Consider the following 23,301-nt stretch of genomic DNA (forward strand, 5'->3'; position numbering starts at 1 on the left):
TTATGATTTTAAATTATATATTTAATTATTATTGGTCTAGCAATTGAATTAGGAATCAGTGGTCTGACTCATTCAACCATTGGTCCAATTATTAAAGCACAATATATGATATTTTAAAATTATACCACGTTATCACCTGAAAATTTATATAAAGTTTTTAATTTTTTTTTCTTTGTAGATAAGGAAGCTAAATATATTTAGCCATAACAGAAATTATATCTGGCACTGACACTGTTTTGTAGAATCTCCATATCGATCATTTTGGGGGAAACATTATAAATTTTCAAACCAAGAGGAACATTTCTTCCTAATGCTGCCATGGAATCTACAGCTACATTCGTTTTGCCATTGTTAATAGCAATCTGACAATTCGTACTTTTAATTTTTAGATGATAGTGCGGCGCAATACCGTAATCTCATTAAGAATAATTCATTTTAGATTTGTAAATTGAGAATAAAATAAAAGAAAATCATAAGAGTCAATAGAGCTGATCATGGCCCGGGCGGCCCCGCCCAGCCCGAAGGCCCGCCCGAAAAATGGGTGGGTTTGGATAAAAATATAGGCCCGAAAAATAGGCTTGGGCAAAAAAATAAGCCCCGTTTAGAAAAAAGGCTGGGCCTCGGGTAAGAGTTTTTTGGCTCGGGCCCAACCTGCCCATCCAATTATATATTAATATATTTTTTTATTTTATTTTTAATCATTTTAAAATTTTAACATAACCATTTTTTTATTATATTGTCAATTTGTGTATTGTTTTACTAATTATTTTAGTATCATTTTATTTGTTTTAATATTTATTTTATGTTTTTAAATATATTTGATTTATTATATTTTTAAATTTTTTATTTAATGAAATAAGAAAAAAAATTAATATGGGTCGGGCAGGGCCGGGCTCGGGCTCAGCAATTTTATTTCGGGCAGGGCTTAGACAAATTTTTAGGCCCATATTTTAGGTCGGGCCTAAAATTTTATTTGGGCCCAATCTGAACCGACCCGGCCCGGCCCATGATGACCTCCACGAGAGTGTCATTATTTTGAGATTTTCTTCCCTTTTTTTTTTATAGAAAAATAATTATTTCTGACATTTTCCAAAACTATAGATAAAAAGGAATGGAGTGCAGAATCTGGAAAAAGGAATTAAAAAAAAAAGAAAAAGAACAGTGCGAAGTGCCGAGTCAGCGTCCCATAGAAGGAAGAAGAATCGGTCTCCGTCCCCGACACTCTACTTTCCATCATTTTCTCCCCCTTGTATATAAACCCCTAACACCCCTTTTTCTTTTTTATCCTAAAACGCCTCCATTTTTCCCTTCTCTCATTGTCTTTCCTTGATTCCCCAGAAAATATTCCGACAAAAATGCCGGCGACCGATTACCAAGCCTCTTTCTTGGGGCGAATCAGTATCAGGCGAAACCAAGTTATAGCCATGGACGGTAATCATGAGCAAGAGCTTCAAGACTTGGAGCTCTTCTCGAAGCATGTCTCTGAGCGTTTCGCTGAGCTTTTATCGTCACCAGACGATGTCCCTTTCGATGCCCTTCTCTCAATTTCATGGCTACGCAAGCTACTTGATTTTTTCCTTTGTTGCGAAGCCGAATTCAAGGGGATTTTAATGATGGGTAATGACCCCTCTCAGATCTCTAAACCCCCTCTCGATCGCTTGATCCCTGAATTTCTAGACCGGTCCGTTAAGGCTTTGGATGTCTGTAATGCGGTAACTAATGGGTTGGAATCGGTCAGGCATTACCAAAAGTTAGCGGAGATTGTTGTTTCGGCTTTGGAACAAAAACCCATCGGCGATGGACAATCGAGGAGAGCTAAAAAGGCCTTGACTTCATTGATATCGGCGATGAACGTTGATGATAAAGAATGCTCCGCTGCTAAAGCGACGGAGAGGAGTTGGTCGTTTAGTCGCCGTGGTGTTAGTAGTAAAGATCGTGTCCCGGAACATTTCAGGTCTGTTAGTAACCAAGTGGCGAAGAATTGGTCGGCGGCGAAACAGATTCAAGCCATGACTAACAACCTCGTCCCACCGCGTGGGGCGGAGGGTTCCGGTTTGGCTTCCCCTGTTTATACAATGAGTGTGATTATGGTTTTCGTTATGTGGGCATTGGTTGCTGCGATTCCTTGTCAAGAGAGAAATGGGTTATCGGCGATTCATTTTCCGGCACCGAAGCAATTAAATTGGGCTCAAAGCATCATTGGGTTACATGAGAAAATCGGTGAAGAGTGGAAGAAGAAGGAAAAGAAAGGGACGGCGGGATTATTAGATGAGATGCAGAAAATGGAGAAACTGGGAAATATTTTGATGGATTTCACTGATTCTTTTCAGTTTCACGGAGATATAACTGATCAGAAAGCTGAAGAAGCGGCGGCACACGCGGCGGAATTGGCTGAGACTTGTCGGAGAATGGAAGAAGGATTGTTGCCTTTACAGATGCAGATTAGGGAAGTGTTTCATAGGATTGTAAAAACCAGAACTGAGCTTCTTAATGCTTTGGACCAAGTTGGGAAATCATCACCGCCACTCTTGTAAAAGCATGTCGGTCTTTGGTTCCGACAAGCCCTTGAAGTTAATACATTTTTAAGGTAAATGGCTTTGATCTTCCCAGGTTCAGTTTTCTTCAGGGGTGTTTCCTGTCTCTATTTTGGCCCTTGAAGACTAGAACCGATGAGCCATACCAAGGTGGTTTTTTTGGGTGTAATTATGGTTTTAGTCCCTCTGCTAAAATTTGGTATTTTACACTGCACTTTAATTTGGTTATACTTAGAGTAGAGAGACCAAATATCAAATTTTAGAATTCTAAAGGGACTAAAATTAAAATTAGACCTTATTTTAACAGTCTTCAGCCACTAACTCGTGGTGAAGCAAAAGCATTTCTTATGTGAAAAATATACCCCTTTGTTTAATATGTTAAAGACTTGTAATTTGATTTGATTAGTACATAAAAAGCTTTTTCTTTTTTCTTTTTTATTTTTCATATTTATTTAACATTTCGCCCATAAAAATATTATGAATTCGTTTGCATAAAAGTTCAAATAAATAAATTAGTTCATCTACGTTAAGTTAAAAAGTAAACCGAGTTTTGTTAAAAATTCTGTTTATTTATACCGTTCAAAACTTATCTTTATATATCCTAATTATTCCATAAATCATACTAGTATTTAACAGTAATAAAATTTTAACAAAAAAATTAATTTATTCTTTAATTTTACGTGTAATGATTAATTTTTAGTAAAAAAAATTTAATTTCTTGTACAATATCTCTAAGTTTTTTTTTCCTATTTGACTTGTTGAATGTTTTTGTGAGTATCCCTTTTATGTAGGCTAATTTCTCTATTTATAAAACATGGTCTCTAAATATGACGTATTAAATAAATCTCATGTACGTTAACATATATCTTATTTTAAAAACAACAATAACATGTGCCCTTGAGTATGATTTCATCTGTATGATGATGCGAACTCGTATAGACAAATACATTATTTAACTAACTATGTATCTCAAGGTAAAAAAAAGATTGAGTCGATCTTAACCGATAACGTATCGGAAATGACAAAAACCACTACATGACACAAAGTAACATTGGTACTTGTACACCATTTTCATATGCTATTCATTGCATGACTTTCCTTTAAGCTTTCTTGGCCAGTTTTGATTTGCTTTTATTTTGGCTGGTTTGATTGGGAAGTGAGAAAAATTTATGATTGCCAAGTGTCAATCAATTGAATAACAATCTCATAGGTTTATTTGAATTGGAAAAATTATATTAACGTTTATTTGATTGGCTGCTTTAGCAGTTAGCGCGTTTAAGCAATTGGAACCTGGGGATGATAATCAGCCCAACAAGGAATGAGTTGACTGTATTAGATTTGGATACTATTGCTGTGGTTATGTTAGATAAATATATATTAAAAAAATCTGATATATTTATAGGATGTGGGACAGACATTTACAACCTTATACACACAACAAAACCAAACCTCAAACAAGGTTTGGTGATTATACAGTTAAACAGCTGTTTCTTTGACAAGTGTTTAACTCTCTAACTTGCAAAGTATGGTGCAATCTATAAAATCTATTTCTGTGTTATATTTTTCACTTAATAAAAAAATTATAGACATAATTAATTATCCTAAAATAATCTATAAATATTACAAATTGTCCAATAAAAATATCAAGTCACGTTGCATTTTGTTTATTTTACTAAAAAATAGATAAATTAATCTTTGTACATTAAATTAAGAAACAAACTAGTTATTCATTAAAATTTTATTTATCTTTATTGATAAAATTAGTCATTGTATGTCAAGATGATGTACATGTGTAACTAGTTATTCTATCGACCGCACTAGTTTTTAACAATAAAAATGATTAGTTTGCTCTTTGATATATTATAGTGACTAATTTACTCATTTTTAAAATAAAGAAATAAAATACACTCTAATTCTTAATATAAGAACCTCCGTAATACTTTTATTTCAACTTTTTTTTCTCGTCGATTGAATCTTAACTTGATTGGCATAGACATTATTGTCAATGTAAGAGACGTGGATTCGAGTTCGCTGAAACGCATTATCTTCCTATTTATGAGGTGAGGAGGCGCTATGGATAGTCTAAGTATTATGTAAAAAAAAAGAAGATATAACCAGGATTTATAATGAGATTGTTAAAAATAATAATAAAATTAAAGTTTTTTTTTAATTTAACAAAGAGAATAAAAGTGATTAAATAAAATTATTTAGAATTAAATTGGAGCATTTAATTAAGAGGGTCCAAGCCACCTTTGCCTTTGCCCCTAGGTGGGGATGACAACCGTGTAAGTCGGTGGTGTTTTTTTTTTCCAAATTGGATATGAATTTTATTTATACATAATTAGTCTATTTTCTCTTGAATTTTATTTAATATTTTACCACTCATTCCGAATTTTTAAAAGTTTTATTATATTATATTATGTTGAGGTTCTCTTTTGGTCATCATCTCCTTTGAGAGCAATCCTTCCATATTTATAAGACACGATTACCTGATATGATGTGCTAGAAGTCAATTAAGTGTTCTGTACATGACATGTTTTCTTGACTAGGTGCCATGCATATGACACGTTCCCCATTTTATGCTGAACACATACCCTTAGATATATTCATTTTATAGAAAGGTATTGTCATAGAGAGCGAAGTGCGAGGTGGTGAGGTTGATGGGATCAACTCGGATGATGATTGCCTTACGAGGTATCGATGGTGTTTGTGGTGCTCACACATTATCTCCTCGTACTTAGTTGACAAGGTGATCTCGCGAGGTGGGGAGTGATCACACCTCGATAACTCGCGAAGTGGTGAGGTGGGACATTGGGTGTGTGTGGCTCACGCACCTCACGTGACATCGGTGACCTTGTGAAGTGGTGAGGCGTAGTGTGTGGACCTTGCGAGATGGGTCGAGTTTCAGGAGCCTAAGAACAGGTTGAATTTCGGGTTGTGAAGTACATTATATTATATTAATGTCTACAAGATTAAACACATGTGATTAAAGAAGAACACTTGCTAAGTTGGTTATGATTTTACAATTAAGGTTCCAATTGTTTCTCGTGCTTAGTGAACAAATTTGTTAAGAGAATGTAAATGGAACTAGAACCCTAAAATTTCTATTAGCTTCAATATTTATTGAAACGGATTTTGTCGTGGATGTTTAACTGTCGATGCTAGTGCCAGTGCTGATACCAGTGTCAATGTCGATAAGGAATATCAACTCAAGATGATTGATGAATTTGAGTAGGAGGAATGTGAGGATTTTTTTAAAATAACTAATGTTTCAATAATCGGATCAATGGTCGAATCAATCAAATCATCAATTTTCAATTTAACTAATTTGATTGGTTCAATCGTTGGTCCGACAATAATTAAATAAAAATATAAAATTGATTCAAATGCCGATGTTTGTCACATTTCTTATTTTTATTGATTCTGAACAATTTGCTTAGAAATCGATTTAATCATTATGTCCAAATTAAAATATTATCAGATTTTCGATCCAACCAAGCTATTCAGTCCAACACTTATAATCCTTGAAATAAAAAAGTTATTGGCATAATGATTTACGTGACCCTCCAATTTTACAAAAAAAAAAAAGTCATTTTAACTTTTCATTTAACTTTTTTCCTTTTTAGCCACTAAATTTGTTTATTTTGTCAAATCACTACAAAATGAATGAAAAAATTAGCGTTTTTTTAACTTTGCTAACATTGCATACTTGTGGATTGTCATGTGGATGACACATCATTATTTAATTAATTTTAAAATTTTAAAATTTAAAAATTATAAAAACTATTTTAAAAATTAAAAACATTAATATTATTTAAAATTTTATATAAAAATATTTTTAAATTTGTAAAATGAATTAAATACTAATAAGTCATTTATGTGTCAATCCACATGTATGCTATCTCAGCAAAATTAACAAACGTTAAATAATAAAAAAATATAAGTATAATGACTAAAAGAAGTAAAAAATTAAATAAAAATAAAAATAAAAATTTAATAAAGTTGAATGGCAAAAGAATCATTATACCAAGATTACTGGTTGAGGGTGCTATAAGTAAAGTACAAGTAACCGTGTTTAAGAGTTAAGAGTGAGTCAAAATAAATTAAAAATTATTTTAGTCACCATCAAATCCTTCTAAATTACTTTCAATTATCAACAAGAAAATGATAGTAGCTTTTGAAACAAGAGTATGATTTTTCCAACTGTTTTTTTTTTTTAATCCCTCATTAATTTCTTTTTGTTTACTTGTTCGAATACTGGTAATGTATAATTATCGAAATTATCCTCAACGTTTATAGGTTTTTGGTCATATGTCATTGATTTTTTTGGAGGATTTACGTCCTCAAAATTACGATTTTTTTAGAAATTAATCTAATTTTAACAGGAAACTTGAGTTGGTCGTCAGTTAAATATCGATCAACGAAATAACTTATGTAGCGTGCAAGGATGAATAACCAAAAAAACTAATCCAAGAAAAGACAAACCAGATTGATGCTGCATTTCGTTCAATAGCTTCATTTAGTCAAGCAGAGTGGACTGTGCCCCTACATTAACCAAAGCTCCTTGTTTGATCTTCTCTTCAATGACACAACCCATCTTCTCTTTTACTATACACACCAACCATAAGAACTCAACGCAAAGACCCCACCTTTGCTCCACCGAGTCTGAGTTCCACCTTTGTTCCATCTTTTACAGATGGACAATTTAGCAAAGGGAAAAAGAAAAGGCCCGATTGGTCAGAAAAGAGAACCTTTTAGCCCCTCTCTCACCCTCAACAACAAAAACAGGCAACATCAGTGGTAACACTATATTTTTTTTTAATTTAAGTTTATTACAATGTAATTTATTTAGTAGCATTATTATTTGGTAAGTATTTTTTTTTCAAAATGTCACACCAAACAATTTAATAGTATTAATGATTAGAATATTTTGAAACAACATTACTCGTAATATAGATTATCCGATATCGAAGTTCTATTTTCGAAAAGCACTGCAGAAAGAAATTTGTTTTCTCTTTTTTTCCTTCTTGAGTCTCATTCTGATTTTTTTATTTCAGTAAATAAATTGGTTTCCCCCTAAATTTTTTTTGAATTTTTTATCACGTTAACGTTGTAATGATCAAAGACGAAAATTATTAATCAAAAAGCTTAATTGATACAATTTGAAAGTTTGAGAATTGAGTGTGTTTTCTTGCGGAGAAAATTAATTAATTTTTTAACTAAAGTTTCGAGGCTTATATACCCATTTAGCCTAAAACAATTATAAATTATAAATTTTAAAAAGTCAACAAATCCAAATACAAGGACAAAGCCCAAATTACTTCAAGGCTTAAGTCTAGACCAAGTTTTAAGGGCCCCAAGGCCCAAAAATTTCAAGTTCCAGGTGAAGGTCTGAGGTTAGTTATTATTTGAATAGTATTAGGATTAATAATTAATAACCATCTCTCTATAATAATTGCATCTTTTTTGACACAATATTAGGGGTGGGGATGGGTTACACGGTTTGAATCCGTGTCAAACTAATGTTTGACAAGAGTTTTAACTATCAATCTATACAAATCAAGGCCTATACAATAGCTTTAACCACCAACTAGAAATTAGTTCAACTAATTGGTATTGGTTCTCAAGTGAATTGGTTTTTTACCTCTCATCGGACTAACATTCCAATTGGTTCCCGATCCAACCAATTCAACTAACTAGTCTGATCTAGATAACATTGAATTTTGGAAATCTTTTTATATTTTTAAAATCATTTTCCTTTTAAAAGGTTTTATTTTTTCATATTTTTTTATTTTAAAAATTATAATTTTATATTGAAAAAATATTTTTATGTACTTTTAAAGGGTAAGAATCACATTGACAAAAAAATTGTAAATGTTGAAGGCTAAAAAATTATTTTATCTTTGACATCATTAACTTTAATTGTAAAATTAAATGGAGGGACCAATATTTTTAAAAAAAAATACATAGACTCAGTGTCTCAAATTAAAATATAGGGATTAAATTTTAAATTTTTAAAAAAAGTATAAAGACCGTTGATAGATTTAACCTATTTTTTTTAGGAGGAGAGTTGATATTACGCAGGATTTCATTTTCAATCCCAAATAGAGAGAAAGAGAGAACCTAGAGGAAATGTAAAAATTATTGTAGAGAAATGTGTACAAATAATATCCGGAACTCGATATTTCTTATTTTTCATGTTTGTTTTATAGTTATTGTTTGGAGTTTGTGACTGTCTTTCTTAATAATGTTGTTATTAAGATTCAAGTCAATGTGTCTTATTAATGCATCCATTCCAACACTATACATTTAACTTTGATTTTATAAAAAAAAAATAGAATTTTCATAACTATCACGTCGATATTACTTTATTATTGCACCCATAAGTACCATGTCAATAGACGAAGTAAAAGTGCAGGTGTACCTACCAAAATAGATTTTTTCAAAGTAGAAGTACCACATTAGAAGATTTGATACAATACATGGGCCAAATATAAATAATTCACTATAATCCTTTTATTTTTTAAATTTAGAAATTTTAATTAAATTATTATCGTTATGGGTAGTTTTTTCTAAAATTTGTAAATTTAATATTTATTTTTTGTCAATTATATAACACGACACACATGGTAACAACTTAATCAACATGCTAATTTTGTTTTTGGTAAATCAAATTAAAAAAAAAAAAAACTTTAAGCTAAGATTACAACAGAAGTAATCACCATCAAACAATGGATATGGAGCGCAATGGGTATCATCATCTAATAAACCCCTTATATTCTGGTGGTTCCTCATGAGTAATCAAGTGATCCATTTCGCCTCAGGTCTCTTTCGCAACACGATCTGCCACCCTATCAGTCTCTCTCATTATTTGCTGAAATTTCACTTTCAATCCTTAAGACACCAGTCCTGAATGAGCCCAACTTCACTGGAAATATTGTTTGTTGCTAGCCCATTTTGTATAATGACTACCGAAATCAAATTGTCATTCTCAATCTCCACTCTACGGTACCCCTTTGCCCGAAGAAACTTTAAGTTTTCAAGTAATACTCGAGCTTCAATCCTACTACCATTTCAAAACCCCCCATCCAGATACCACTCAGTACCCTCACCACTCCAGCTATGGCCACTCTTGATTTAAAAGTTGACACTCAACCATCTATATTCACCTTCAACATGTTAAAATTTTAATAATATATTTACTACATTTTTTTCATTCAATAATATAAATATTATATTATATTAAAAGTGTTAATGGAATTGATATAATAAGTTAATAATTATGTACTTTTTATTAAATAATATTAATAAATGATTTTTTAAAAGTCAACACCCAATTAGATGGAAAAGAAAATCAACCTCCAATATGACCAAGAAATGAATGGAAGACGATGGATTAGGGCGGATGCATTGCAGTCCTTAAACTGAATTATTGACTTAATTAATAATAAATAAATTATTAATCACATATTAATTAATTAACCTTTTTTATTTCTATGTTTTTTTTAAATTATCAAAATGACTCACTAATGCCATGTATCTCTTTGGACTATTCCCTTCCTACTCCCTTAATTTCATATTATATATAATTATTTAGTATTTTCTTTTTTTTCTATTTTTTAGTAGTAATGCTTTTCAGACATACCTAGAATGAACTTCTTTTTTTTTTTCTAACATGAATATTTTGTTTATATGTTGTCTAAGTTTGACTTAAAATTTACTTAAAATAAAGAAATAACGTCATTTTAAAGATTTTTTTATTAATTAAATAAAAGGCGAATTTTAAAAAGAAAAAAAGAAAAAGGAAAGGTCCATTTGACATGCTCAAAGGTTCCAAGTCAACCACGAATGTGGTTCCTTGATGCATAAGGCTTCAATTTTTTAATATAATATAACTAGTTTTGGTACATATAATTGAGTTACAATTTTTTACCTATTAATTATAAATTTATTTAGTTACGTAACCATTTTACTATAATATCGTGACTGAGCTTTCCCTAATTATATACCATTATGAAAGTTATTCAATCAGTGCTTGTCTAATGACCTTGTCATAGGTATACTACCCTTATATGATATCCTTAATCTATTTGGTATAATCCGTTCTCCCAATATGATCTTATTTTATCTCATAGTAACCATTATATCTTTCTTCATGAAAAGTCAATTACAATTAAATAGTAATAAAGTCGTTTATCACAAAGACAAACGACCTGTGGCCACATTTATTTTTCATCTATCATGGAATGCAACAAGAAGATATCATTTACTCATTTCTTGGGCTTTGAATTCCATTATTGCGAATGATGCTACATATTGCAAAAGTTGTATACCCAATGCACCAACTTTTGGTTATTTATCTATTTGAACTCAAGCTTTTACTAACATCTAAGTATATGAGACATGCATACATAGTCTATCATCTACTCATGATTAAGGTATGTCACATTATGAATGTCATAAGTAAATAAATCTATAAACGGATTCAGGATCTATTTTACTTGGGTCATATTTGATGTATTGTCAATCCAGTCAGTCACATCTATATCTCTATCTTTTGGGAGTCATACGCTCCGATGCTCAATACAAAGCATCTCCCCAATTGGGCTTGATAGACAACATATTAGTCTTTCAATCAGTTTGTTTATTTTGATTAAACTAAAAACATGCTTGGATTCATCTATTAATATAAATTGTCTTTCTACATTACGATCAGACCACGTAATACCGCTTAGTATAGTTAAAGTCAATAGTTGCTTCCATTTTTTTTACGTGTAAAAATCATTGAGGATAATATAAGAAATGTATTAATGTAATTTACGAATAATTTTATTAAATCAATCTGTTTGAAAAAATAAAAGTATACAAAACTGTAAGCACTAAATTTTTGTCCAACTAGAATTCGTGTTTAAGTTCCAAAATTTCAAAAAAATAAAATAAAAAATAAAAAAATTCAAAAAAATACATCTTAGACCCCTAAACTTTCCTTAAATTACATTTTAACCCTAAATTTTCTAAAAATTATATTTAGCCCCAGAAGTTTTGTTGCATTTGTGATTTGGTCCTTCAGATAGATTACGTGATTTGGGGCACCCACTTCCCAGATTTTCAGGCCAAAAACATGGGTGGTTGTTCCTTCTTCACCCACTACCTGCAAATGGCATAAAAAACAAGCAAAATGGTAGAAATGAAAAAGAAATACAAAAAAAGAGAGGATTCTCCCATTTGAAAAAAAAAAGAGCAAAAAATTCCAGCAAAAAAAAAATTCAAGCAAAAAAAATCCAAAAAAAAAAACATTAGCAATCAAGAGAAAAAACGCAGAAAGGTGGATCTTCGATTTCATTTTATTTGTTTTCATTTCGTTTTAACTTCTTCTTAGTTTCCTTTCAAATTTACTGCAAATCAATAAACAAAAAGAGGATTTTGTTTTTAAATACAAAAAAGGGGTTGTATTACACAGATTATTAATAAAAAAGAGAACAAAAAAAGGTTGTTTTCATATTTTCTTTCCTTGGTTTTTTTTTCTTTCTTTAGATTTTTTTATTTTATTTTCTGTGTTAAATCTTTTAAAAAAAATAAAAATAAAAAACAAAAGAGGGGCTGAAAACTTACCTATTCTTCGCGTCCCGCCCCCATCGGAGATTCCCCGATCCAAAAGGGCCACGAAACCCCTCAGGTTTCTCGTTTAGGCCATGGAAAAGAAGAGGGGGACGAGTACTCGGAGGGTGAAATAGGAGCTTTCTCACTTGAACTTGGTGAGAGAGAGGTTTGTTTCATAGAAGTGAAAATGAAAAGGGGGAATGAAAGAGTTTTTGGTTTTTTTTTTCTCTTGAAAAAGGGACCAACAGAATAGAAAAGTAGGAAACTTTTTTAAAATCATTTGAAAAGGTACCATTTCCAATTTTCTTTTGTTTTTTTTATTCTAACCCTCAGATTTTGTTTGGTTTTTGATTAGGTCCCTAATTAACTTTCCAGTATGTATAATTTTGTACCCCAAATTTTAACTCGTTTTCAACCATGTCCTAAATCTATTTAATCCATTTATTAACTTTTAAAAAAATAATATTTCACCTATGTGTTATTTAAAATATTTTATATGTTATTTACTTTACATCTATTCCAACTTATTTTAATGTATTGTTTGTTTAAATTCTTATTATTTATTTTAACTTGCTTTATGCATATATTTTATATTGGTCTATTTTATATATATTATTTATTCCTTACCTACTATATATATGTGTACATATATTCTATTTTTAAATTGTTTTGTACATTGTTGATTAAATTTCTTTTCTCATTATTTATTTTAAATTTATTTATTAATTATTTTGAAATTTGTTTTACGTTTTAGTCATTTTAGTTTATGTTATAATATTTTTAATTCACTTGTCTTTGATTATTAATGATTAGTATTCAAGTTACATATGTTATGTGATTATTGCCATTGTGTATGGTATAATTAGTTTATTCGTATTTTCGTTATTGCCATTTGCTTGTATAATATTGTATTTGTGTTGTTATTACGTACTATATGTTATATTTTTGTTTTATCTAGTTTAAATCATATCATACATTAACCCAACATACGTGCCCGACTTGGATCGCTTGATTTTTTTATTCCAAACAAATAATGTACGTCGTTCAAATGCCATATTCGCTACTACTCAAAAACGAAATTTTCCAAATAAGGCAATGTTATGCATTTTGAGATATCAAGGAATTGTGCCCTAACTTACGGGGTTTCGATTTTCTCGTTATTTCTAAATAGCTAAATATCCTTTTCGAGTTTTAAAACACACGAAACTCAATTTAAATTAAAAGACAACTTTGTGCTCGAGAATTCATGGTATTGTGTCCTAACTTACGGGATGTGATACTCCGATATCTCGAGATAAGGAAATCTTTAAACAAATCGATTTAAGTTAATTCAAGAATTTTAAAATCGGTATTAATAGAAAAGATCGTATTTCAAGTCCCTTCCCGATTTTTAATTTTCGACATTAAGACACTAACTAATCAATTCGGTACCAATTTTTTGGGCGTGTCAAGGGTGCTAATCCTTCCTCGCACGTAACCGACTCCCGAACTTATTCTCTCAAGTTTCATAGACCAAAGGCCCTGTTTTAGTAAACTAAAATTGATTTATTAAAACAAAGGTGATCCGATCACACCTAATAAAAGATTGGTGGCGACTCTCGTTTTAATTTTCACTTTCAAACAAAGTCGATCCCTGTTTTCAAAAGAATGGTTTCGACAAAAACGAATATACTACACTTAGGACACTAGATCCAACACGATCATTTTTCCATATCCTGTAATTCTGCTCGCGGGGTCTAGAAGCATGTCGGGCTTCAATTAGCGCGGCTTGATTTGCGTCAATTTATTCTTTCTTTACTTCAGTCTAACGAGATCAATAGAGTTTGTCCGATCCTCACCATTTTATGTAGTATTTGGTTTCATCATAATTTGCTTGTTTGGAAAGGTGAGGCTCATTCCCCGCAACATGTTGTTAATTTTGCAAATACCTTTACTTTGCAATGGTTGGAGGCTCAACCTGTTTTTGGTTCTACACAACCAGTTACTCATTAGTCAGACTTTACGACTCCCGGGTTGAAAAGACTATCTGTCGGCATTCTCAAATGTAATGTGGATAGTGCTTTATTTTGTGATGAGCAGTGTTCGAGTTTTGCATGATCATTTGAGACATAATTGTGCCTTTGTTAAAGGGTTGGTCGACCATGTTATTATTTCTTGGGACCCTTATTTTATTGAGATATTTGCTATTCATGAAACATTATTATGGCTCTGCGCTCAGAGGTTTGATAATATTATTCTTGAATTTGATTGCCAAAGTATGGTGAATGCTTCTAATCTTCCAAGTATTGATATGTTTGATTTTGGTATTCTTGTTAAAGGCTGTGTTCACCCCAGTTCTCTGTTCTCTGATTTGTCTTTCTAATGGACAAAAAGGGAGGCTAATAAAGCAACTCATCACAATGCTAGAGTGGTTTTATCTTATGCTTTTTTCTATGTTTTTGAGATACTTATGAATGTTCTTTTACCTATTTTTATTAGAGATGTTATTTCTATCACTCATAGGTTTGGGTGTGCGAGGTAAGCTTGATGACTTGGGTTTAACTTGTCTCCTCCTTGTGTTTTATCCTTTCATTCTATTAATTTGAAGTGCGCTTTTACCCTAAAAAATTATCATGTATTAAGTATACTGGTGTGTAATTCCACATGTCTTTTATTTTTGGCTTAATATGTCATTTGGTACTCAAGTTTAACTTTTTTTTTTCTTTCTAGTATGGTAGTTGTGTTATTTTTTGGTTCAATCTGATATATGTATTTGACAAAAGTAATATATTTTAGTACCCAAAAGCAATAGTGTTAGCGTTTTGGTGTTTAATTCAGGTTTTAAAAATGATCTGATGGAAGTTAATTGCTAGTATTATTAGTTTTAAATTTTTCATGATTTTGTTAATAGAATAAATTTAGCATTAATTGTGAATTTGTTTAATTTTACGTTTAATTTGTCAAACACAGTTCGATGAATGTGATTTAATTCCAGGTTTTAGAGTTGATTTGATGAAAATAAATAATTAGCTTATTAACTTTTATCAAATCAACCTTAAAACCCGAATTAAACACTAAAATGTTAGCATCGTTACCTTTGGGTACCAAAATATATAAATTTTTTCAAATAAAGTTATCAGATTAGACAAAAAATAACACAAGTGCCACCTTAGAAAAAGTGTCAAGCTCAGATACTAAATTATGTATTAGACCTTTATTTTTTGAACATTTTTGTCGTTGTTATTACTATGTCAAAGTAACTGTTAGTTGCTACGGTTAACTTTAATCAAAGGATTTATTTTATCAATTTTAATCGTTCAAAGATCTAATTGAATGAAAAAATTTCAAAAACTCAATTAATTTTTCGAATTATTTCAAACAGAAACCAATTTTATATAAGTCACAAATTCATGAATCACTGGTACATAAAGAAATTCTACTAGCTTAACTAAAAAAATGCATCTTTTCTCAATAAACAATAAGAATGAGACAACAATTTAGATTAAAATCATCTTAAAATGTGATTTTAGGTACAATAAAATAATTAAAAATTAGTATAAATTCTCATGCTTTGTGTTAGTTTAATTATTTATTTGTGTTAAATTATAAAATAAAATTTTGAAAGTTAAAATATGCTCTAAAGTCTTTATATGTTGTGTATATTTACATTTTAGTCTCATACTTTTATTTTTAGGAATTTTATTCCTCTATTTTTCAATTTAAAAATTCAGGTATAGTTGTTGTCGTTATTAAAACTCTTTAATTAAAATTACCAGAGTGCCATTTTAAAATTAAAAAAAACTATATCCACTTAGTAGTCATGTAAACTATAAAATAATATTGAAAATACTAATTGGAATTTTTGTTCTTAAAACACTCGTTTGAACTTATTATGATAAAATAATTTTTTCGTAGCATTCTTAAGAAAAATTGACGTCAATATTTAATTGAAATAGTTAACAAAACTAACTATTTAGAGTAACTAATGATATTATAAAGTAGATGAACATAATTATATGAAAAAAAATTGAGGAATATATATTAAATCTCAAGTTTTAGCAGGTATAAGAGCCAAAATTGAAATTTGACCATTAAATTATAATGTAAAAAAATAAAATAAAAACAAGACAAACTCAAAAGAAATAGAATCCATGTGTTAGTCTTTAAGACTTTTAATGCATTTATATTATATATAATCATATAATATTTTAATAAAAATTAACAACACTAACTAATTGAACTAATTAATAACATTATAACAATATAAAAGACCAAATTATGCTAGAAATTAAATCATAATAAAAATACCAAAATTGAAATTTAACCACTAATTTATTATAAAGGGGGTTAGCACCATTGCTATGGTTAGACCTATTCATGCCCGTCCAGGCCTGAAGGCTCGTTCGAATTTGGGAGGATTTGGACAAAAAAATTAGGCTAGAAAAATGGGTTTGGGTAAAAAAACTAGGCCCATTTTAAATATGGTCGAACTTCGGCTTGATTTATATTATGAAATTTAGAATATATTAAAAAAAACATATACTAAATATATAATACTACTCTAATGTAAATATTAAAATAATGTTAATATGACTATATAAAAATTCAATAAATAAAAATATATAAAATTATTAAATATTAAAATAAAATAAATATTTTAAAAAATAATATGGGCATGCTTAAAATGAGTTTAGGTTAGTATTTTGCAAATATGGATGGAATTAGACAAAATTTTAAACACAAATTTCGGGTTGGTCTGAACTTAGGCAAATATAAAGTATATTAATATTATACTTAGACTCAACTTGAGCTAACCCATGAACACCTCTAATATCGGAATTAGAGTCAAAACAATAGAATTTTATAGATTTAACTCTTTTGAAAATGGTCTCATAATAATTAATCTTGAAAATTAATAATTCAAAATTACAACATCAGTATATGAAAATTAATAACTGGGTACTGTACATCTTCTTTGCCTTCTTAGACAAGGAATCGGTCAGACTTCAAAGTTCTACTCCTTTGACAATTGACTTTTATATATATATATGTACATATATTGTCTTCTTCTCTGTCTTACAATTTGCTTGTGTTTGTTGTTTCAATTTATATTATTGTTTAGTTTCTTAGTCTGGTCTTGAAGTCTTCAATGAAGGTGAAGTTTCCTTTCCTTAAATCTTTTTCATCAATTGGCTTCTAACATAGAAAAAATATTTTGTTTATTTCTATTTGCTGTTTTAATATTGGATTTGTTCTTACAGAAAGTTGTCTTGAAATTGGATTTACATGATGACAAAGAGAAGAAGAAGGCCATGAAAGCAGTTTCTGGTCTATCAGGTTCTTATAATGTAAACCATCTTTTTATGTTCATGTCAATCAAATACTACATGGTTTAATTGTGGTTTTTTTGTAATGAAACATGTGTTTGAAGGTATTGATTCGATTTCCATGGACATGAAAGACAAGAAAATGACAGTGATCGGGGATGTTGACCCTATTAAAGTGGCGAGCAAGCTTAGAAAACAATGGCACACACAGATTTTAACAGTAGGACCTGCTAAAGAAGAGAAGAAAGATGGTGGGAAGAAAGATGAAGGTGGGAAGAAGGATGATGATAATAAAAAGAAAGAAAGTGAGCAAATAGCTGAGCTTATAAGAGCTTACAATGCTTACAATCAGCACATGGCTATGTATTATCGGTCTGATGAATATCCCAATTCCTGTATTATTTGCTGAATTGGTAACTAAGGGTTTGTAATGTTTATATTGCTATCTGTGAATCAAACTTTGAAGATTTCAACAACAAAAAATGGATTTTTTTTTTCAATTGTATTATCAACTAATCCACAATAAGAACAGATTAGCTATGTTTTTTCTTTGGGGGGTTTAAATTAAAGGGATGTGGGCCATTGAATTAGTGTGGTACAAAATAATTTGACTTGGGATGAGAAGGAAAAAGGAAATTGGTATGGTGATTATTATTGTTTTACGATTGAGAGAGTTATCTCTAGGTCAAGTCAAGATCGAATTTAAATTAAGTCTAAATAAAGGGTTTTTATTTTTATTTTTTTTTCTCAGGACTAATTTAACTCGAAATATGGATTGGATATTTTGTTCAAATTAGATTTGAATCTAACTCGTCAAAAAATGATTCTATAGTTATCCCATTATATCTATATGATCTCCTGTTTCTCTCTTGCCAAACTAGGTAAATCTTTGCATTCCAAGCAATCTCTAGTATAGATGCTAATAAGCTTTTAACCTTTCCTCCCAAGATGCAAACATACTAGCTTGCAGTTTTACAAGACTCCATAACTAGATCCTATAATTCTCTTGAATAGGAACAACACACAAAAATGTGTTCCTTATCTCCAAATTATCATGATAGAAAATACAATTTTTTTTTCAAAGTATCTATTGGATCGAACTCAGTAATTAATCTTTCGTATTCTGTAAGCTCATTAAAGGTTAGATACTGACAATAGATTTTAAAACTGCTCCATATCCCGGATGAGAATTAAACATTGACTATTGGTTAAGATAGGAAACAAACTCTAACCTATAGCACTCCCTGCATGTCATTTTGATGCATAAAAACACTTACATACTTCAAAAGTCACAAATTTGTAGGTAGATTTTTGAAAGGTATTAAAAGTAACACGAAAGTTTTTATATTATATTTTAAATTATATTTTATTTTTATTAAAAATAAATAAATTAATTTTTGTTTGTTAGATGATTGAGTAAAATAGTTTTTTCGTTAAAATTGTGTGATTAAATGTTTGTTTTGGTATTTTATATATAAGGTATAATAACAAATTTGGTCTTCAATCTTTACATATTTATTTAATTTAACCGTCTTTTATTGAAAATAAATTAGAAAGTTTTGAAATCAATAATACTAAAAGGTAAAAAAAACTTTAATAATAATTAAAATAATCAATTAAGCTAATTTAAAATTTAAAAGTTATTAAAAATTATAAAATTATAAACAAAATTACTAATTTTTTATTTTTCCTGTTGTACGACTAGAGTATGAAAAAAAGAAAAGCAATTTCAGGAAAAGTTGGTTGGTGAGATCGACGTTGAGAAGCGGACGTGGCTTGATATGGTGATCGCTGATATCAACGGTGAAGGATGAGTCGGCTTGATCTTGTTGGTCTTTAATTCGGATGGTTGAATAAGGGGAAAGGATTGTGGTGATGAACAGGAAGGAGCTTTGGGTGTACATGCGGTCGATAGCATGGTAGCAAATTTGTACTTGGAGTCGGTGTTGCTGGTTCGAAGTTCGGAGTCCACCATTAATGGACATTGATAAAGACCCAAGAACAAGGAAAAGCCATGGGAGAGTTCGGCTTGATATTCCCCGAAATTATCGTCAATTTTCTTTTTTACAAATTCTAATAATTTTTTTTATAAATTTAATTTAAATAAAACAGTAAGGGTGAAATTGAATTAATATATAAAGATTGATAATTAAATTTATTATTATACCTTATATATAAACATCAAAACAAACATTTAATGGTGTAGTTATCCTTCACTAACAGTGGTGGCATTAGGGATAGCTTCTATCTCTTTTTATCTCTTTTGTGATAAAACCTTTTCTTACGTCACGGGATTAAAAATTTAGTTTGACAGACAACACAAAGGATCTCGCAATTTATACATATATTTTAAATTCTTTATACTCACTTGAAGTCATTCAGCTCAACAAGATTGACTTATTGTTTGGAAGAGACTTAAAACTCATCTACTTGGATACTGGTTAAAATGTAAACACTCTAGTATAACTTGTATTTTTACTAGGATAATTATTGTAAATCATAAAGGACAAGAATGTGTAGAATTTAAATCTCTTAGAAATCTCATATTATAGATAGGCACTAATCTCAATCATTGATGAAAACAATCTGCACCGTTGGATTTAAGGGAGCTCAACTATAAATAGAGCTCTCCCCCTTTATTTGTAATCACTTCTGGAATTAAACATGTAACAACCCGTTTTTTTTAGGGTTGATCGGAACAGTGGTTTCGGGGCCACCAAATCCAAACGAGTAGGTTGGTAAATATTATATTTAATATTTACGAGTTAATTGTGATTTTAAAAATGTTTTTGATATTGTGATTTTTGTTTTATAAGCGATTTATTAAGTTCAAGTGGTATGACCCTAAGGTCAAGTGGGTTTAGAAAATGAGGTATCGGGACCTTGTTTCTATAAACCGAGTCGTAAATATTTTTATAAATATTTACGTAGTGGCAATAAGATGGTATTAAAGTTTCGTTGAAAAATTTTATCGTTTCAATAGTTAATTAAACAAAAAAGACTAAATTGTGTAAAGTGCAAAAGTTGTGTTCTATAACCTAAAGGTATTAAATAGATATAGAACTTAAAAGTAGAAGTCCTTATTTGGTAATTAGCCCATTAAAGAGATAGTGGGATATGATGGCTTGGCATTTGGTGTAATAAATAAAGTGTATAAAGGTTAATATTGTAAATTGGTTAAAAATAATAATAAAATGAATATAATAAAAGAATCAAGGTGTTATCTTTTTCATTCTCTTTTTACCAGCCGAATATGAAGGCTTGAGTAGCCATGGAAGAAGCTTCCAACTTTCAGCTAATGCATGGTAGGCATTTCTAGTCCCGTTTTTAATTATTTTTATATTTTCGGGATCGTTGTTGCTTAATCTATCTAATGAGGGGACTATTTTGCAAAACCATTGAATAGTTTGATATTTGCCATTTATGAGTATAATAGGGCTTTGAAGTTTAATGGAAGAATATGAGTCCTTGTTGATAGTTAAACACTTTTTGTTAAGTGAATTTTTGTGAAATTGACAATTAAGGGCTAAATTGATAAATGTGAAAACTTTATGGTTAAAATGTCAAATAAATGAAATGTGTGGGCTGCTAGAGACACTAGTGATATTCGTCTATAGTAGAATTTTACTCAATTTCATGAATTTGCATTTTTATGATATAGGGACTAAATTGTAAAGAAGTTGAAATATTAGGGGCAAAACTATAATTTTTCCATAAAGTGAATTATGGACTGTTTTGATACCATGAACATTTGGCTATGCTTAATTATGGTTAAAAATGGTTAATTTGCATGTTTTGAGCTTAGGGACTAAAATGAATAAAATTAAAACTTTAGGGGTAATTTTGTAAAAATGACAAAAATGACCAAATTGTATGAAATGAGGTGTTTTAATGTCTAAATTAATATACTGAATGAAATTATTAATTTAGATCAAGATCGGTGGAAAATCGAGAAAATGAGAAAATTACCAAAATGCCCCGAACTTTGGTATCTCTACAATTTAGCCGTGTAAGTTCAGTATGCAATAAGCATTGTTAAATTGATGTTTCTAATGCTTTAATATTGTATAAATTGTATATACGTGAATATTTTAATGTCCGACGACATATCGACAAAATGTGGCACTTAGTGTGCGGGCAATCAAATATGGTACTCGATTATACGAAATATTGAGAATGGCACTTAGTGTGCGAGATATTGAGAATGAAACTTAGTGTGCAAAATATCGAATGATTCAAAGGAAATTATAAATTGTGATTGAATGATTAAATAGAGCAAAGTGAACAGTATACATGCTATATTATATGAATTGTTTATGAGACGACTTTATAATGGTGATATTTGGGCTTTGAGCCTAGCAAGCTTTAAGTGGTGAATAATATTATCGGGTTTAAAACCTAGCAGGCTAAATGCCGGTGATTTAATAAAAGTCTAAGACTATGAAACCTTGTGTTAAATCGGCAATTGAATTTGTTCAATGCATTAAGTTGGCCAGGTATGTGATATATTATTATGCATGTTAGATCGATTGGAATTGAATCATGAGTGTGAAATGAGAAGCATAGGTGAAAATGCCTATGTCATATATGTGAGTAAGGGCAAAACCATCGTAAATTATCGATAAGGGTGGACTATGTGCGGAATCATCTTATAATTGCTAATTTGAACGGTTGTGTGCGAATCATGGAGCATGATGTATTGTATTGAGATTATGCTTGAGTGAAATTATAGATATGTGATGAAATTGATTGGTGATATACATGTTTAAATAATGTGAATGCAAAGAATGTGTGAAAGAGTAAATTTGTAATAAATCTGCTTGGGACAGCAGCAGTAATGTGATTTTGGAAAATCACCATAAATTGTTGGAGTTGAGTTAGAAGCTGAATAAATTATGTAATTAAAGCTTAATGAATCTAGTTTCTTATAAAAGAAACCGTGTAAGCAAAATAATTGCTGATAATGAGATATTTGAAGTGGCGTGGGATAGAGTCAAATGACTTCAGGGTCCCCTGTTCTGTTTTTAGAAAATCATTATAATTTGTACAAAAATGTTTATAAGATAAAATTTATATGCTTAGACTCATTAATGAGTCTAGTTTCAAATGAAATCAAATAGAAAATATTTTGAATTCTGTACAATGAGAAATTTGATTCGTAGTGAAGAGTGGTCAGATTAGTCAAATAGTGAAACAGGGGAAACTTTAAGAAAAATCTGGTATTGATTGGCCAAACCTAAAATTCTGAAAATTTTATGGATGGAAATTATATGAGTCTATTTTCAGGGAAAATTAACGAAAATTGATTTGGAGTTTTGTAGCTCCAGTTATAAATAATTTAGTGACTATTGCTCAGGAAGACAACTTGTAGTGAATTTGTGATTATGTTGTAAACATTGATAAAACTTGTTAATGAGTTGCTTATTGTTTTCTTATGAACTTACTAAGCGTAAAGCTTACTCCCCTTTTCTTTCCCATATTCCCTAGGGTTGCCAGGTTAGATTGGGTTGGAGGCCGTCAGAGATATTATCACATTGTCAAGTCTACGCTATCGGCGTAAGTAAATCTTAGTGTTTCGAGTCTATGGCATGTATAGGGTTGTAAAGTTGAGTAAGTAAATGATACAAGACTAAGATATTGGTAAATATTTAATAATGCCTCATGAATATTTTGGGCCTTGTAAGCCCGATTAAAGGATAATATACGTGTGTATGAAAAGTTTAAAATTGATCAAAAATTTTTACAGTCTGGTTTTATATAAATGGATGAGTTTAAATCTGGTAGCACCTCGAACCCTGTTCCGGCGAGGGATACGGGCGAAGGGTGTTACAAAACAATATATTTGAGAGCATTTACTCAAA

The 23,301-nt window shown here is 30.2% G+C and overlaps 2 protein-coding genes and 1 long non-coding RNA gene across 3 annotated transcripts; all 3 read left to right on the plus strand.

The window, feature by feature from the left end:
• Positions 1 to 1,101: 1,101 nt before the first annotated feature.
• Positions 1,102 to 2,950, plus strand: LOC108482052 (protein ROH1-like). Its single transcript, XM_017785155.2, has one exon. It carries the CDS (start codon positions 1,356 to 1,358, stop codon positions 2,532 to 2,534), a length of 1,179 nt encoding a protein of 392 aa, XP_017640644.1. The 5' UTR covers positions 1,102 to 1,355; the 3' UTR covers positions 2,535 to 2,950.
• Positions 2,951 to 17,158: 14,208 nt separating this feature from the next.
• Positions 17,159 to 17,885, plus strand: LOC108482745 (heavy metal-associated isoprenylated plant protein 39-like). The gene is made up of 3 exons (XM_017785863.2): positions 17,159 to 17,268; positions 17,375 to 17,450; positions 17,545 to 17,885. Exons 1-3 carry the CDS (start codon positions 17,263 to 17,265, stop codon positions 17,847 to 17,849), a joined length of 387 nt encoding a protein of 128 aa, XP_017641352.1. The 5' UTR covers positions 17,159 to 17,262; the 3' UTR covers positions 17,850 to 17,885.
• Positions 17,886 to 20,668: 2,783 nt separating this feature from the next.
• On the plus strand, positions 20,669 to 23,202 carry LOC128289437 (uncharacterized). Its single transcript, XR_008279104.1, has 2 exons — positions 20,669 to 20,745; positions 22,928 to 23,202. It is a non-coding gene; the product is annotated as an uncharacterized LOC128289437 (long non-coding RNA).
• Positions 23,203 to 23,301: the final 99 nt, after the last annotated feature.

This window comes from Gossypium arboreum, chromosome 1 (assembly GCF_025698485.1).
Source record: "Gossypium arboreum isolate Shixiya-1 chromosome 1, ASM2569848v2, whole genome shotgun sequence".
In the NCBI taxonomy this organism is placed as follows: domain Eukaryota; kingdom Viridiplantae; phylum Streptophyta; class Magnoliopsida; order Malvales; family Malvaceae; genus Gossypium; species Gossypium arboreum.